General features: G+C 40.2%; 3 protein-coding genes across 3 annotated transcripts in view; 1 reads left to right on the top strand and 2 right to left on the bottom strand.

Annotated features, from left to right (window-relative positions):
- Positions 1–6,140, top strand: part of marf1 (meiosis regulator and mRNA stability factor 1) — a 51,526-nt gene extending 45,386 nt beyond the window's left edge. Inside the window, 5 exon segments of the mRNA XM_079883057.1 lie at positions 1,056–1,343; positions 3,645–3,872; positions 4,066–4,126; positions 4,784–4,861; positions 5,466–6,140. Of these exon segments, the coding sequence (XP_079739183.1) occupies positions 1,056–1,343; positions 3,645–3,872; positions 4,066–4,126; positions 4,784–4,861; positions 5,466–5,764 (954 nt within the window). The 3' untranslated portion in view covers positions 5,765–6,140.
- LOC307165431 (G-protein coupled receptor 4-like) overlaps positions 1–16,245 on the bottom strand; it is a 706,289-nt gene that overhangs the window by 539,500 nt on the left and 150,544 nt on the right. The gene's annotated exons all lie outside the window — the stretch shown is intronic.
- bmerb1 (bMERB domain containing 1) overlaps positions 8,635–16,245 on the bottom strand; it is an 8,578-nt gene continuing 967 nt past the window's right edge. The window contains exons 2-6 of the mRNA XM_079883636.1: positions 14,755–14,875; positions 13,717–13,790; positions 12,492–12,606; positions 11,922–11,983; positions 8,635–10,385 (exon numbers count right to left, since the gene is read on the bottom strand). Of these exons, the coding sequence (XP_079739762.1) occupies positions 10,273–10,385; positions 11,922–11,983; positions 12,492–12,606; positions 13,717–13,790; positions 14,755–14,875 (485 nt within the window). The 3' untranslated portion in view covers positions 8,635–10,272. The remainder of the gene's footprint in view (positions 10,386–11,921; positions 11,984–12,491; positions 12,607–13,716; positions 13,791–14,754; positions 14,876–16,245) is intronic.

Here is a 16,245-nt window from a genome sequence, read left to right as displayed (position 1 = left end):
GTCGTGAAGGTACACGGGCAAGCTCTCTAAACTCACGGCGAAGTTCTGGGCTTAGGGGTAGGGTTGGGTATCGTGTGGATTTTAACGATTCTGATTCTTATCGATTCCTAATTTCGATTCCAAGAAGTTAGTAAAAAAAAAAACCATCTTATTAATTAAAAAATCTTATTGCAAAAACATTTAATTGAATATCATGAACAAAAATCAACAGACTAAAGAACACTTACACAAGGAACATTTGCCTGTGTTTAAAAATACCATAGGAAAGCAATTATCCTAACTAATAATACATTTCAAGCATTATTAAAGAGAAGTAAACACTCGGTTATTAAAAAAGAACAAATAAAAAATTAGCAAACACAACAAATAGATACAACTGAGATTTTCAATAACAGCACTTTATAAAATAAAATATACATTACAAATATAGTTATTCAGTCAAGAATGAGTGAATATTTTCTTTATCTTGTTGTTTGATAGTGTAATTATAGAGACAGCAGGAGTATTAGGCTACTGTCTCTTTAAGAGCTGCACAGATCCAGTATACTGATACACACGCCTGCAACACAGAAAACAGTGCTCGAGTCTCACGCTTGAATGGTTTAAAGTCATATTGAAATGCTTACAAAGGAATCAATAAGAGGAATCGAAATGAATAAGTATCCGTTTCCTGACCAAGTATTCAACGGTTGTTTTCTGAGAATTACAGCGATCCATTATCTTCTGTTCTGTAGCTTTCAGCAGTCTGTAAATACACCTCAGATTTCTGTGTGTACAGTCAACCTCAAACCTCTGTCCCATTTAGATGTTTAGTGTGTGACCTCTATTGACCTAAAGGTGGTGGATCCTCAGAGCCACACCCACCCATTACATCACCACACAGACCAATGACAGTTTGAAAGGCGTCTACCAGCCAGAACTATCTTTCCAGAAAGTTCAAACTCCAGAAACTAACTTTGTTTTGGCCTGATTTCCTTCAAACATCACACCAGTTCGTTCTTCGATATCACCAGACGAGCTGCTCTGAAACCAGACGCAATCTTGGAAGATTGTAGGCGACGCAGCTTTCAGTTTGTGAAAATGATCTCTGTCTGTCTGTCTCTCTCCAGGTGGTCGATACTCCCGAAGGGAAGGAGGTGCAGCTCATTAACAGGAAGTCCCTGCGTGCCTTGACGTCTCAGCTGCTGGCGCTGATGATGTCACTTCCTGAGGATCGTGATCATCTCGGGGTGGAAGAGCTGAGGCAGCAGTACGAGTTCGCCTACTCCACGCCGCTCAACCCCTGCGAGTACGGCTTCATCTCTCTCACCGAGCTCCTCAAGAGTCTGCCGTACCTGCTGCAGGTACGAGCGCCACACGAGCTTTAGCTACGCGCGTTAGCTACTAGCCTAGCCAATGTGTGTACTAATACTTTATGTGCAGCAGAAGAGTAGGCAAGCTTTGAGACCTACAACTTCTTTAAAGTCGCCCTGTGGTGAAATTCCAGCTTTTAATGTGTCTATGTGGTGTTTTTAAATCTGCTTTAAGACAAACCATGTGTAAATTGGTCGAAAATTGGTAAAAAAGTCGACAGCATTGCTGAGTATTTCCTCCTTAAAACTGCAGTGAACCAAAGACAGTCTCAGAAACACACTTTGAAATCGCTGGTGTTTCTGACGTCACAAACTACCTTGTAACCAATCAGATCAACGTGTGATCGTCAACCAGTGGATCTCTGAGCTGAGTGAGTGAGTGGAGGCGGGGCTCATTTGCATATTCATAGAACCACGCATACTAAATGAGGCAAGGGTGTCGAGTTACATTCAAGACATTTTAAGGGATGAAGAAAATTTTATAAAAGGAAAAAACATTTTAAATATGTCATTTCGGTGATCAAAGATGAGTTTTAAGGGATAGAATGACTGACTACAGGGGGACTTTAATATAGATATGTGTGTTCTGTCACCGTTTAAACTGCCTTGTCAATCATCTCGTCACAGTTAACAACCTCCATTTAATTTCCATCTGTGTTGGAGAGATGTAGCAGCACGTTGATCTGGCAGTCGTAGGTCTTTCATGGATTGGGTTTCCGGGAGAATGTGCACAGATTTGCACGGATTCTAACCGGGAATAGTAAATCTGGGATACTCGTTTCAACGCACCACGATTTGGGACACACTAATGCTAATTTCAAATGCTGTTTAGGACAGATAGTATGTGAATAGTGATAGTATATCCCACTACTGGATTCCTTAAACGGACAAATCCGTTTTCTTGCCGCTACAAACAAACATTTTGGAAGGAAAAGTCTAAATATAAATGGAATCAGTACATAAAATGCATGATATTAAAGATGAACGGAAAACAGCGAGTGTTCTTTGCCATCGCGGCTATCTAACTGCAGCAAACGCCGGTCTATGGGTTCACGAAAGCATCCAGTCTGAGTCAGCAGAGCGTATATACAGACCCTTTCCAAAAAATTAGAATATCATGGAAAAGTTTATTTATTTCCATAATTCCATTCAAAACGTTAAACTTCCATAGATTATAGATTCAGGGCCCACAACTTAAACGATTTCAAGTATTTAGTTGTTTATTTGTACATAATTTGGGCTTCCAGCTCATAAAACCCACGAAAACAGGATTTCAAAAAATTAGAATATTACATGAAATTACACAGTGATACCATGGTCATTGAACCAGGTTTTGGTTATTTTGGCAGTGTGGGCCGGTGCAAATCCTGCTGGAAAATGAAGGAAGCATCTCCATAAAGCTTGTCTGCTGAAGGAAGCATGAAGTGCTCTGGAAATGTCCTGGTAGACGGCTGCGTTGAGTGGACAGCACAGTGGACCAACACCAGCCGATGACATGGCTCCCCAAACCAACACAGACTGTGGAAACTTCACACTGGACTTCAAGCATCTTGGATTGTGTGCCTCTCCATTCTTCCTCCAGACTCTGGGACCTTGGTTTCCAAATGAGATGCAAAATTTGCTCTCATCAGAAAAGAGGACTTTGGTCCACTGTGCTTTATTAAATCCAGAGTCAACGCAGCCGTCTACCAGGACATTTCCAGAGCACTTCATGCTTCCTTCATTTTCCAGCAGGATTTGCACCGGCCCACACTGCCAAAAGAACCAAAACCTGGTTCAATGACCATGGTATCACTGTGTAATTACTGTGTGATTTCATGTAATATTCTAATTTTTTGAAATCCTGTTTTCGTGGGTTTTATGAGCTGGAAGCCCAAATAAATACTTGAAATCGTTTAAGTTGTGGGCCCTGAATCTACATAATCTATGGAAGTTTAACGTTTTGAATGGAATTATGGAAATACATAAACTTTTCCATGATATTCTAATTTTTTGGAAAGGGTCTGTATATGCCTATACCTGCGTACACACACGGAGACATCATAAATTACAGGACAGTTTCTGACTGCTAAAATGAGCTTCTCATTCTTCTTGCCTCGGTCGGACTCGGCACTGAAGAGTGACTGATCATGTGACTCCACTGACTTCACTCCTATTGGTTGTCGCTCCTGAAAGTCGCTCTTCATTTGCATAAAGTTAAATGCATCTCAATTTTGTCGTGTCGCTGTAAATCGCCCGCTCTCCATTGAAATGAATAGTGTCGTGAGAAGTCTGTGTCTTCTTCCTCTCCAGCTCTCTGAGGATGAGGATGATGATGATGGAGACGCTGAGGAGCGTGTGAGTTTGACCAGACTCTACCAGTTTGCCCGCAGTGTCCGTGCGCTTCTGCACACCTATCATTACAACCAGATCTTCCTGTCGGAGTTCTGCGGCGCCTTCAGCAAATACACCGGCCGAGAGTTTCAGCCGCTGGCGTACGGGTACAAGACGCTGGACGAGCTGCTGGCTGCCATACCTCAGGTCTCACACACACACACACACACACACACACACACACACACACACACACACACACACACACACACACACACACACACACACACACACACACACACACACACACACACACACACACACACACACCTCTGCTTCGATTCAGCATGCTCGGATAAATCCCTCAATGAACCGATTCTCTCTTCTGTATGTTCAACAGGTTGTCTGGATTAAAGGTCACGGACACAAGAAGATCATAGTCCTGAAGAACGATATGAGAGGTATCGAATCCTTTATTTTCCCTCCATGTTGGTTGATGCAGGATCTGAGTTTGACACCCCTGATGTAGATCTTTAAATCATGTTTGTCAGATTGGAAGACGTTAATAAATATAACTCGGATAATAAACAAAAAAAACGGTGTTTGTACACATGCCAGATGTGTCACAATATATCGCAATACAAAAATGCAACAATCTGTATTGTGTGTAGGTGAGTTTTAGTGTCAGTACTACATTAAACTACAGTATATAATGTTGAATATAATGTATAATAATGCAGTGGGGGAATATTTATGGGTCCTGATAATCAAATGTCTGATGTTACCAGTAAAAAGTGTCCTACGTTATTATAAATATATCTAGTCAGTGAAAGAGTGCAAGGCATATTTCTCTAAAATAATTCTGTTTTCAGCTTCAGAATCATGAATATTGTTATTCTGGTGTCTCTATTGTCCTGCTTTGGGTTTCAGCACCGAGTCCAAGACTATTCATTTACACACACAATGTAAAACCAAATTTAGCATTTTAATCAACAGTTCATTTATTGTTAACCTTTTACCATATGTCTTGAGTATCGCAATAATATCGTATCGTGAGTTCAGTATCGTGATATATATTGAATCGTGACATGACAGTGTGTGTGTGTGTGTGTCTGTAGCTCGAGGCAGTCCAGCGGTCTCTGCTGACGGTCCTCGTCCCGATGAAGAGCCCAGATCCGCCGACAGCCCCGCCAGCGGTAAATCACAGCGAGCGCTTTCACAACACACACCGTTTCAAAGCAGCTTTACAGACAACGCATGATCCACATTACAGTTTAGAGAGATCTGTCATCAGAGGAAACTAAGTTATTTATTTCAGAAAATGTACATAATACAAATCACAGTTAGCTAAAACATATTAATTGAAAAAATTTAATAATTTAATGCAGAAACAATGAGCTCATTAAAGTGATGAATACTTGTTCGTTAACAAATGAAAAACATATTCTCTGGGATTGCCCAATCTTTAATATTATGAGACAGTGCTTTTTATCAGGACACAATTTTAAGGATTTATTCATGGATCCAGAATGTATTTAGCAATTTTTAGCTCAAGAACATTTAAAGAATCTTTTATATAATTGTTCTTTTATAATATTCTGTTGTTAAATGTTATCTGCCATGTAATAGCTGATGATGCTGATATGGCAATAAACTCAAATTCTACTTGTTAAATGATAATGACATTTAGAAAACTGTAGCATTGGTGCATGTTGATTCAGAGCTTGCGTCACGACCCCGACGAACACGCACGCTTTAGCCTGCGCTCCGCTAATCCGTGTGTGTGTGTGTGTCCGTCAGGTGAGCTGGAGCTGCTGTGTCTGGGTTCGGGATCTCCCGTGGATCTCCTGTGTGGCCCGGTCCCGTCCTGCCTGCCGTCTCCTCAGCTGCGACCCGACCCGGTTTATCCCGCAGATCTGATGCGCTTCGATCCGGTCCACGATCGGCAGCCTCGCCCGGCCAACGGCCTCCTCGCGGCGTCAGACAGCGACTCGAGCGAGCCGAAAGCTTGCGTCACGGACAGCCCTGGCCGCCGGACGACACGAAACAAGGTCAAACTAGCGGCTAACTTCTCCTTCACATCCGCCCTGTCAGGCTAACGCTAAAGAGTCCTGCGACATCACGTCGTCATGATGAACGTGCGTTCCTTCCCTTTGACTGTGTGTGTCTGTGCAGAAACATCATGTGACACAGATGTTCTTCTGTGAGAGGAAACAGTCGTTCTGTGTGGTGAATTTCTGTTCTCAAATCTTTTGTTCCCTCATTTTGTGAACTGGTGTTCTCAAACCAACCGTGGCCCGTGCGATTGGTCTTTCGTTACTACAAATGCTAGTTATCAATGTCTGGCTTGAGCCTGAAACGTGCAGGCCGCAGCTGATCGGAACTGTGAAGCCATGATGCTTTCATCCAAACCTTCATTACGGTGAATCTGTGCCTTTGTTCGAGACGTTATGTGTGTTGTGTGAAGCACATGGGCTCCGTCCAGTGAAATGAAAGGAGAAATTCGCTTAACACTTTTTTGTTAAATCCGTTCCAGAGCGGGAGCCTGTCATTAAAGAGCCCTCCTCTCTTTTAAACGCATTCATTAGTCAAAGCCGCCCTCGTCACATGACTCACGGAAGCCGAATCGCTTAAGTTCATGTTGTGAATCAAGTCTGTGTTTAATGAAATTCTTAAAGGAATGTTTAGTTTAAAGCTTCTCGTTTCAGCGGCGTCCGGATGAACGACGGCGGGCCGAAGAGAGCAACACCCTCGTACTCCTAAATCTGCAGTGTGTCGTTTAGTTTGGTCCAGAAGTTGCTTTGTACGTTATATGCACATCGTGCATAAACCCTTGTTTGCGATGAGTAGCTGCAGTTTCCTCTTTTACGTGTTTTGGCAAAATGGTGCTAATCAGATGATGTCCCTCTGGAGATGCCAAGGTTGTTTTGGTGAACCTTGAGTCCGTGTCCTCGCTCTCTGCAGAAGCTCCTCGTGATCCGAGTCCGGCCTTTACAATGGTTTGTATGGGCCGCCCTCGGTCACGGCGAGGCTGGTCTGTGTAACTGTGGCGCACGCTTTCGGCTGGAGGAACCAACGAACCGAACGCTCAAGTGTTCTGCACTCGTGACGCTGCGTGAAGTGTTCACGTCTTCTGTTTAGGGTGTCTCTCTTCGGTCCTGACGTCTCGGGCGCGCTGAGCGGTGGCCGCTGGAACTCTGAGGCGGAGGACGCGTGTCTTCAGAAGCTCTCAGTGTTTATATGCATGTGTGCATAACGCTCGCCTCTCGTGCTGTTGGGTAGATGGAGATTTGGTTTATGCAGGAATGTGGTGTGTGTTCGTCCCGGTGGATCTGTGTGTGTGTGTGTGCGCGTCTCCGTTCGTCCGTGCAGTGTTAGTGTGTGTGTTTATCCTCTCGCGTCATCAGATGAATCCCGAAGCCTCAGGTTTGCGACGTCAGCTGACCATCATCCGGTTCGTGCGTTCTGACGGGGAAGTTCAGGCTCAGGACGCACGAGGTCTTGTATGATTTTAGTCTCCACCAGAAACTCTTGTTTTTTTTATTTTTATGTAATGACCAAATATTTTCTGTCATGTATAATAAATATCACAAGCATCACTTGGTGTCCTGCTTTCAGTCGAGGTCTGAGGCGTCTCTCGCGTTCAGGTGTGAGTCCGGATGAAATGCCTCTCATGTGAGGAGGAACTTTTGCTTCAAACAAGTGTTTTATTATCATTGAGGTTTTAACATTTTGAATTAGAATTTTATTTATACTCATTTCCATTTGAGTTTTTAATGTCTATACATATTTTATTTTTCTATACGTTGAACTAATTTGTTCCCTTGTTTTGATTTAACTAAAATGAGGTAATTAATTAATATATATTGTGTGCTCGATTTACTTGGAGTCCCCCTGTGGTGAAAATCCAGCTTTTAATGTTGTTTATGTGTCTGTGTGGAGTTTTTAATCTGCTTTAAGACAAAGCATGTGTAAGTTCATAAGTCGACAGCATTGCTGAGTATTTCCTCCTTAAAACTGCAGTGAACCAAAGACAGTCTCAAAAACACGCTTTGAAATCGCTGGTGTTTCTGACGTCACAAACTACCTTGTAACCAATCAGATCAACGTGTGATCGTCAACCAGTGGATCTCTGAGCTGAGTGAGTGGAGGCGGGGCTCATTTGCATATTCATAGAGCCACGCATACTAAATGAGGCAAGGGTGTCGAGTTACAGTCAAGATATTTTAAGGAATGAAGAGTTTTTTTCCAGTGAACAAATGCTTAAATATGTCATTTCGGTGATCAAACATGAGACCATTGCACATTATTTGAAACTTCCATGAAGAATCTGTCACTCAAAAGCCGTGTTGGAGGGTAATGCAAGTTATGTAATTGGATTACTTTTTTAAAGTAGTGGGTAAAGTAACTCATTTTAAATGTATTAAGCAATGTCTTTGCTGCTGACCTTCAATGATCCAATTGAACCATACTAGGTGAACATATCTTTAGTTAAAGGCAGCTCAGCGAAAGGTCGGTTTGAGCGGCGCCCTCTACTGTACATGAGTGAACTTGCATTTCCTTCAACCTGAGGCTTAATCACTTCACTTTTGGTGTGAAAGGGCCTTAACATTTGCCAAAAGTACAACTTTTTCTTGTTGTTGTTGTTTAAAAACAAACACACAAGCCCAGCCGAGGTGAGTAACGTAAAAGTAAACTAATGCATTACTTTTTCCATAAAAAGTAACTTGTCACGTTTTTAGGGAGTATTGCAATATTGTAACACTGTACTTTTTAACTTCCCCCAACACTGTTCATACACATCTATTGATTTTTGCCGAATTACCTTTATTTTTTAATTACGTGATGGACACAATCTTCCATAAAAACATGACATCCAGTGAGTGAAAAATAAAGACTGGAACTCAAACACTAGTAAATGATGCGACTGTGAACATCAGACGCTGAATGACGGAGCGACACACACTGCTGAAACAAACTTTATTTGCAGGATATTCACAAGTGCCACTGATATCCTATTATTCAGATTCAGTTTCTGTTTAATTCAGATTATCTGACCTGCTTAAATATCATATTTCAAAAGGCAACAAATGCCTAAAACTCCAAACACAGTTGTCATGTTAGTGCACACACATCAGACGAGGTGGTGTGTGTTCATCCGGCTCTGTGTGCAAGAAAACGTGTAGAAATCCCCTACACTTCACGATCACACTCAAACCTTTAGGGAAGTGTGTGGAGAACTGTCCATGGGATAATGACAGAAGATTGAGTGATTTTGTTTTCCAGGGGCTGCTCATGTCTAAGAAACATCAGCTGTTAGTGGAAACTCTCTAATATACTTTGGGCTGAGACTCATAATAGTGTTTTGGTTGTGATACTGTAGTGAGATTCTGTTGTGCTTGTGACCGATTATTTATAACTCTAAATGTTTGTTCACACCAACAACAATAACTATAACGATGAAGACGGTTCGTAAAATTGTTCTAAATATAAAAGAATATAGTTATAGCGGTGGTGTGGACTCTGCTAATGCCACAGAAACGATATCCACAGCTAAAACTACTAGCCTAACTCATATACATTTAAAACATTATTCATTGTCTCTAACTAAAAACTACTGTTACTTGTCTTTAATAATCAAATGTAAATAAAATTAAATCATAGATTTATCCTTAAAATCTTAATCCTTAAGAGTTTTTCTTTCCTTTGATTAGCATTAAACACAGATGTCAGGAGGAGTATTAGGCTGCTGTCACTTTAAGAGCGAAGGCACAGATCTAATTTACTGATACACATGCATTGTCGCGACTGTCTTCACTCAAGCCATATCCAGCTGTGTTAACTAGCATACTCGTATATTTTGACATAATGTTGTGTATTTGTCCGTTCAAGCATAAGACGACGTGAAACGGCGCTCATGTCAGTATTCGTGCGTCTTCTGATTATCGTTACGCTGGAACTCGTATCGTTACGCTGGAACTCGTATCGTTACGCTGGAACTCGTATCGTTACGCTGGAACTCGTATCGTTACGCTGGAACTCGTATCGTTACGCTGGAACTCGTATCGTTACGCTGCGCTGGAAGTTTAGTGCGCTCAGAAAGCCGCGCGGCGTGACGATACGAGTTCCAGCGTAACAATTCTAGCTTTTCGTGTCTTCTTGCGCTTGAATATTTTAATTGGCAAGGCTTAAACGAGGTTCATGAGGATGTGGCGCTGGCTCGTCTACTCTCCCGAGCGGCGTTCATGTTCACAACACTGCATTGTTAGAATTCATCCATGTGACCGGCCGACTGATGCGTTTCATGCCGGCACTGATTTTCACTCTCATTTGTAGTTAATTGAACGGAACGATATCATGCGTTAGTGCGGACACTAATATCGTAATCATCATAGTTATCGTTCTTGGTGTGAACGGGCTTTATAGTCAGGGTGAAGAAGTGTTTCAGGAGCTGCTCTTCTGCTCCTCCGGACTGGAACGAAGCGCTTGAGGAACGGTGGAGTTTTACATGCTGCAGAATCAGTCTTTACTGCTCCAGGGATCAAATCCAGACTCATTAACATATTCATCAGAGTGAGTTAACAGGTTGTGGTTGGGCGTGAGCTGGTCACATGACGCTGCACTGAGTGGCTCCACAGCAGTCTTTGATGAGGGCGGCGCTGCTCCGGCTGAGCGACGGCTTGTTCGCGGGAGCTTCGGATGCTCGGGGCTTCGGAGCTCCTGTGGCGGGAAGAAGAGCCAATCAGCTGAGCAGACGGGTCAGGGGTCACATGACTCTCTTCTGCGTTCACGCCACGTCAGAATTACCGAGATTACGACTTTGCGTCCATGTAAACTCATAATGGTAACACTTTACAATAAGGTTCATTAGTTCACATTAATGTATTAACCAACATTAACTAACCATGAGAAATACATTTCTTACTGCATTTGTTAATCTTTGTTAATGTTAGTTAATAAAAATCCAGCTGTTCATGTTAGTTCAGTGTTTTAACTAATGTTAACAAGATTTTAATAAAGTATTAGTAAATGTTAAAATGAAAAAAGATTAATAAATGCTGTACAAGTGCAGTTCATTATTAGTTCATGCTAACTAATGAACCTTATTGTAAAGTGTGACCCTCATAATAATAACTTAAATAATTTTCTGAGAGCTCTGAGTCGTACCGTTGATAGTGTTTGCCATACACACTCATAATTCCCAAACACAGAACGTCTGGTGTTATCTCGTAATGACGCGTGGCATGAACGCAGCATTGAGGCGCATCACGTCCTCCTGGGAAGTTCGTATGTACGAGTTGGGAGTCGGGATTACGACGTCAGGTGTGTTGAAGTCACTGTGACTCGGAAAACCCCAGTTTCCCACTCGCAATTACGACTTGGTGGAAACATTCATGTGTTCAACTGGCCGAAACGATGTTTCCGACATGACTTGACCACCATTATTCTCAGCCGCTGGGTTTAAACAACGTAGTTTCAACTGTTTTCTTATACATTTTTATTTCAATATTCAAACATTTAAGGAAGATAAATCAGATGAATTATATACAAACATGCCACAAATAATTTAAACTTTAACCTGTTTGACTCTGACTTGTTACTTGTTACAGCAACTGCCTTACGTCAATGTCATGTCAAGGTCAAAGTTGAGCGGCGTGTGTGTGTTGATGCCCAGTGCAAGTCATGGGAAAACCCCTTAAAGTCACCATGAAATCAAAATGGACATTTTTTTAATGGAATATTACAGTTAATTATAGATGATTTATTGGTGCACATCATCTTGCAGCTTCTCTTCTCTGATGATGTGGGCGGGGCTATAACCTGTCACTCACATGAGATCAGCCAATAGCAAACCACAACCATCCAATCAATTCCTCACAGACACAATCAAGCCCCGCCCACATTTGTTCTTGTTCCACTCGGATACACTGCCATTCAAAAGTTTGGGATCTGTGAGATTTTTAATGTTTTTGAAAGAAGTCTCTTCTGCTCACCAAGGCATTTTTTTATTAAAAATACAAAACAAACAGTAATATTGTTAAATATTATGAAAATTTAAAATAACTGATCAAGCCCCGCCCACATTTGTTCTTGTTCCAGAAGCGTTTCACTCGGATATACGACACAATCGAGGAGAAAACACTAGTGTGACTTCTTTCATGATGACTTTAAGAAAGGTCTCAGATCTCTCAGTGAAATAAACATTTATGTGAGAGATTAAAGCACAAGAAAGTGTCTGTGAAGTCAAACTCTTACTCTGTATTACGCTGAGCTTCTGTCGGAGGAACTCGGCCATCTCTTTATCCTCCTCCTGCTCCCTGTTACACACACACAGACCTCAGATCAGGTTAATATTAATATTAAATATTGTATATTTTTATGTAGATGAGTCACTAGTTCACTCTTAGAAAAAGGTTCATTTTAATCTCCTTCAGTGTGAATCAAATAATTATTCATGATCATTCGTGTCTCCTTGAATATGGCCTTCCTAAACAAAAAGTGTCTTATAAAATTTAAATCAATATATTGATATAAACTATTTCACATCATTTTGAAGAAAAAACCTCTAGGCTACAAGATCCACTTCTCAAAAGTTAATGTTAAAGATGGCATAATTCTTTCATGTTTAACACGTTATATCAGTTTTTTTCTACCGATAAAGTATGTTTACAAGATGTTTAATTCATATTAAAACAAAATTAATTGAAACTAAATCCCTAAAGTTGATAATGATATATCTTCATTATCTACACTAATGGTATTATGTATACTAATGGTTTACATAGATCCTCTAAAAGCCTGTAAACACACAGAAGCTCTTCTGACCTCAGCCGCTCCACTTCTGCGTCTTCCACCAGGAAGTCTCTCTTCTGCACCAGCTGATGAATCTCCACGATTAACTTCTCTTCTCTCTGACGCTGTTTCTTAGTCTTCTCTGCATCTGTGTGTGCAGGTGAGTGTGTGTTAGATGAGAATATATGGACCGTTCACATAAATGACATCTGAAACGTCATGCATCAGGTTTGAGTGTAAAGAGCAGAAGAAAGTTCACTTGCTCACGGTTTCACTGGTGAAAATATGCTCTAAGAATGTTTTGCTAACGTTTAAGTTATGAAAATGTTATTTCTCAATGTTCCCTGAATGTTCAAAACGTACAGTTTTTTTTAAAGTCCCCCTGTGGTGAAAATCCAGCTTTTAATGTGTCTATGTGGTGTTTTTAATCTGCTTTAAGATAAAGCATGTGTAAATTCATAAGTCGACAGCATTGCTGAGTATTTCCTCCTTAAAACTGCAGTGAACCAAAGACAGTCTCAAAAACACGCTTTGAAATCGCTGGTGTTTCTGACGTCACAAACTACCTTGTAACCAATCAGATCAACGTGTGATCGTCAACCAGTGGATCTCTGAGCTGAGTGAGTGAGTGGAGGCGGGGCTCATTTGCATATTCATAGAACCGCGTATACTAAATGAAGCAAGGGTGTCGAGTTACATTCAAGATATTTTAAGGCATGAAGAAAAAAAAACTTAAATATGTAATTTTGGTGATCAAAGATGAGTTTTAAAATTATTGACTACAGGGGGACTAAATGTTTTTTGATTGTCTTCTTGATTATAAATATTAAGGTTACATTCCATTGTATCATTTTGCAAACTTTATGGGAACGTTACTTTTGAATGTGCTCTGAAACTAGTAGTAACATTTAATAAAGGGTAGTCGATCCATAAAGGATGTATGAATAATGTTTTTGTGCTAATGTTTTGAGAACATTATTAAAAACCAGATAACTTTGAACAAATGTTCTACAACGCTTGTTCATGACGCTTAGAGACCGTTCCCTGTTAGTGGGTCTCGTTTGCTGGGTTTCCACTCAGCTATATATATATATATATATATATATATATATATATATACAAATTTTTTATTTTAATTGCAAGATGGAAATGTGCACAAAAAAATCATCCGAATAAATACTCATAATAGTTTATGCTGAGGTGTATTTTCAGTAGTTTTGTACACTGTAGTTGATGGAAACACGTTCTCTTCAGTCACCTGGCACTGTCACGATCTTCCTCAGCTCCTGTTTCAGGCTCATAATGTCTTTGCAGAGCTGAACATCGTCCATCCTGAGAAGAACACGAGAGAAAAGATCAGCGTTTTGTTCAGTAAACGTTCAGTTACTCACATACTCGTACACAAGTACACAAATACTCAGATACTCACATGAATCTCAGTTTAGTTCAGTAAACATACAGATACTCACATACTCATACTCACATAATCATACACAGTTACTCACATGAATCTCAGCATTTAGTTCAGATACTCACATGAATCTCAGTGTTTAGTTCAGTAAACGTTCAGACTCACATACTCATACTCACAAAAATACACAGATACTGACATGAATCTGTGTTTAGTTCAGTAAACGTTCAGATACTCACAAACTCATACTCACATAATCATACACAGATACATGAATCTGAGTGTTTGGTTCAGATACTCACATGAATCTCAGCATTTAGTTCAGTAAACGTTCAGATACTCACATACTCATACTCACATAATCATACACAGATACTCACATGAATCTGAGTGTTTGGTTCAGATACTCACAAACTCATACTCACATAATCATACACAGATACTCACATGAATCTGAGTGTTTAGTTCAGATACTCACATGAATCTGAGTGTTTAGTTCAGATACTCACATGAATCTGATTGTTTAGTTCAGATACTCACATGAATCTCAGCGTTTAGTTCAGTAAACGTTCAGATACTCACATACTCATACTCACATAATCATACACATACTCACATGAATCTGAGTGTTTGGTTCAGATACTCACAAACTCATACTCACATAATCATACACAGATACTCACATGAATCTGATTGTTTAGTTCAGATACTCACATGAATCTCAGTGTTTAGTTCAGTAAACGTTCAGATACTCACATACTCATACTCACATAATCATATACAGATACTCACATGAATCTCAGTGTTTAGTTCAGATACTCACATGAATCTCAGTGTTTAGTTCAGATACTCACATGAATCTCAGTGTTTAGTTCAGATACTCACATGAATCTGAGTTCGGACTCGCGTCTCACCAGAACCTCCCGCAGGCGCTGAATACGAGCCATTTCTGCCTCAATCTCGTCTGGACACATGGAGCTTTCAGCCATCGACACGTCCATCTGGCCTAGAGTGCAAACAGACGGCGGGTAAGAGAGTGTGTGTGTGTGTGCGTGTGTGTGTGTGTGTGAGTGAGTAAGTGAGTGTGTGTGGAATCTTTCAGGACCATTGCATTGAAAAATCTGTGCCATGTATCACTGCTGTAGAGCCGTTGACACAGTAGTTCCCAAAAAACAACTTAAAAAGTGCCTCTATTATGCTTTTTTGGATATTCCCTTTCATATAGTGTATAATGCAGCTTTTTGTGTATATGTTAAAGGCCTGCAAAGTTTCAAAGATCAAATTGTATGACAAATAAAGTTATTGTCTCATAAGAAGTAATTCTGAACTGCTGAAACGGCCTGTTACATACGAACCTGTGTAATAATGTAACAAATTAGGCAATGAGCGTTTGTTTTTCAGACTGTATGACGCATGCTGTAAGCGGTTGACCAATCACAGCAGACTGGACCATCTGGCCAATCAGAGCAGAGAAGCTCTCAGAGAGGCGGAGCTTAGAGAGACTGAATCCTTGATCGAAGCGTTTCAAACACTGAGAGAAAAGAGCTGATGCTGCAGTGGAGATTATGAGGAAATTAAAGTGTTTTGGGCATTAGATGCATGTAAACCTGTTGGAGGCTTTAAAATAGCATAATAGGGGTTCTTTAATGTCACCGCATTAGATATAAAATATAAATCAAATCTTGCAAATCTTTTACTAACATCACTCTTCATGCTCTCTCTGTTTGAATCCGCTGGTGTTTAGTGGATGTGTGAAGTCAGTTCTGCTCAAGTTCAAGATATTTAACAAATCAGTTGATCTTTCTTGTGGCTTTTATCAGTGTTGTGACAGTAAACTATTGTTTAGCCAGTCAGCTGTCAGTGTCCTGTAGCGCGTTTTGTTTCCATCACATATTTTAGTAATCATCATTAGGCATCATTCGAAAGCTTTAACCCTCCGGTGCTCTTCTGTCATTTTTGACTTTTTTTTTACTTTATCGGAATGGTACGAAACTTGGTAAAATTTGGTAAAATTTTGAAATTTGGAAAATTATTTCCTGAGAGGCCTAAATACAGTAGAAATAATATTGTTTATATTTTCATGATAATATTAGTTTTCAATTTAAGAGTAAGCATAAAAAAAAAAAAAAAAAATGGAAATGCGCTATAATTAAATTTCCACCATAGAGAACAATTTGCCACTTTTTTGTTTTATCAGCAGTTATTAAACATATTTACCAAGACAACAACAGAGAGACTGAAGAGCTGGAGATGAAATGTAATGCGATGTATGAAGAAAAATAACATTTATGAAACTGCCATATTTTTTTAAAAATGTTCCCCAAGTTCCCCTGCTCAAGATTCCGCTTAATAATAATTACTAAAATGAGTAATAAA

The sequence above is a fragment of the Squalius cephalus genome (genome assembly GCF_949319135.1).
Source record: "Squalius cephalus genome assembly, chromosome: 10".
Lineage (NCBI taxonomy): Eukaryota > Metazoa > Chordata > Actinopteri > Cypriniformes > Leuciscidae > Squalius > Squalius cephalus.
The sequence above is the reverse complement of the archived record's forward strand: the minus strand, read 5'-3'. Positions and strand labels throughout refer to the sequence as shown.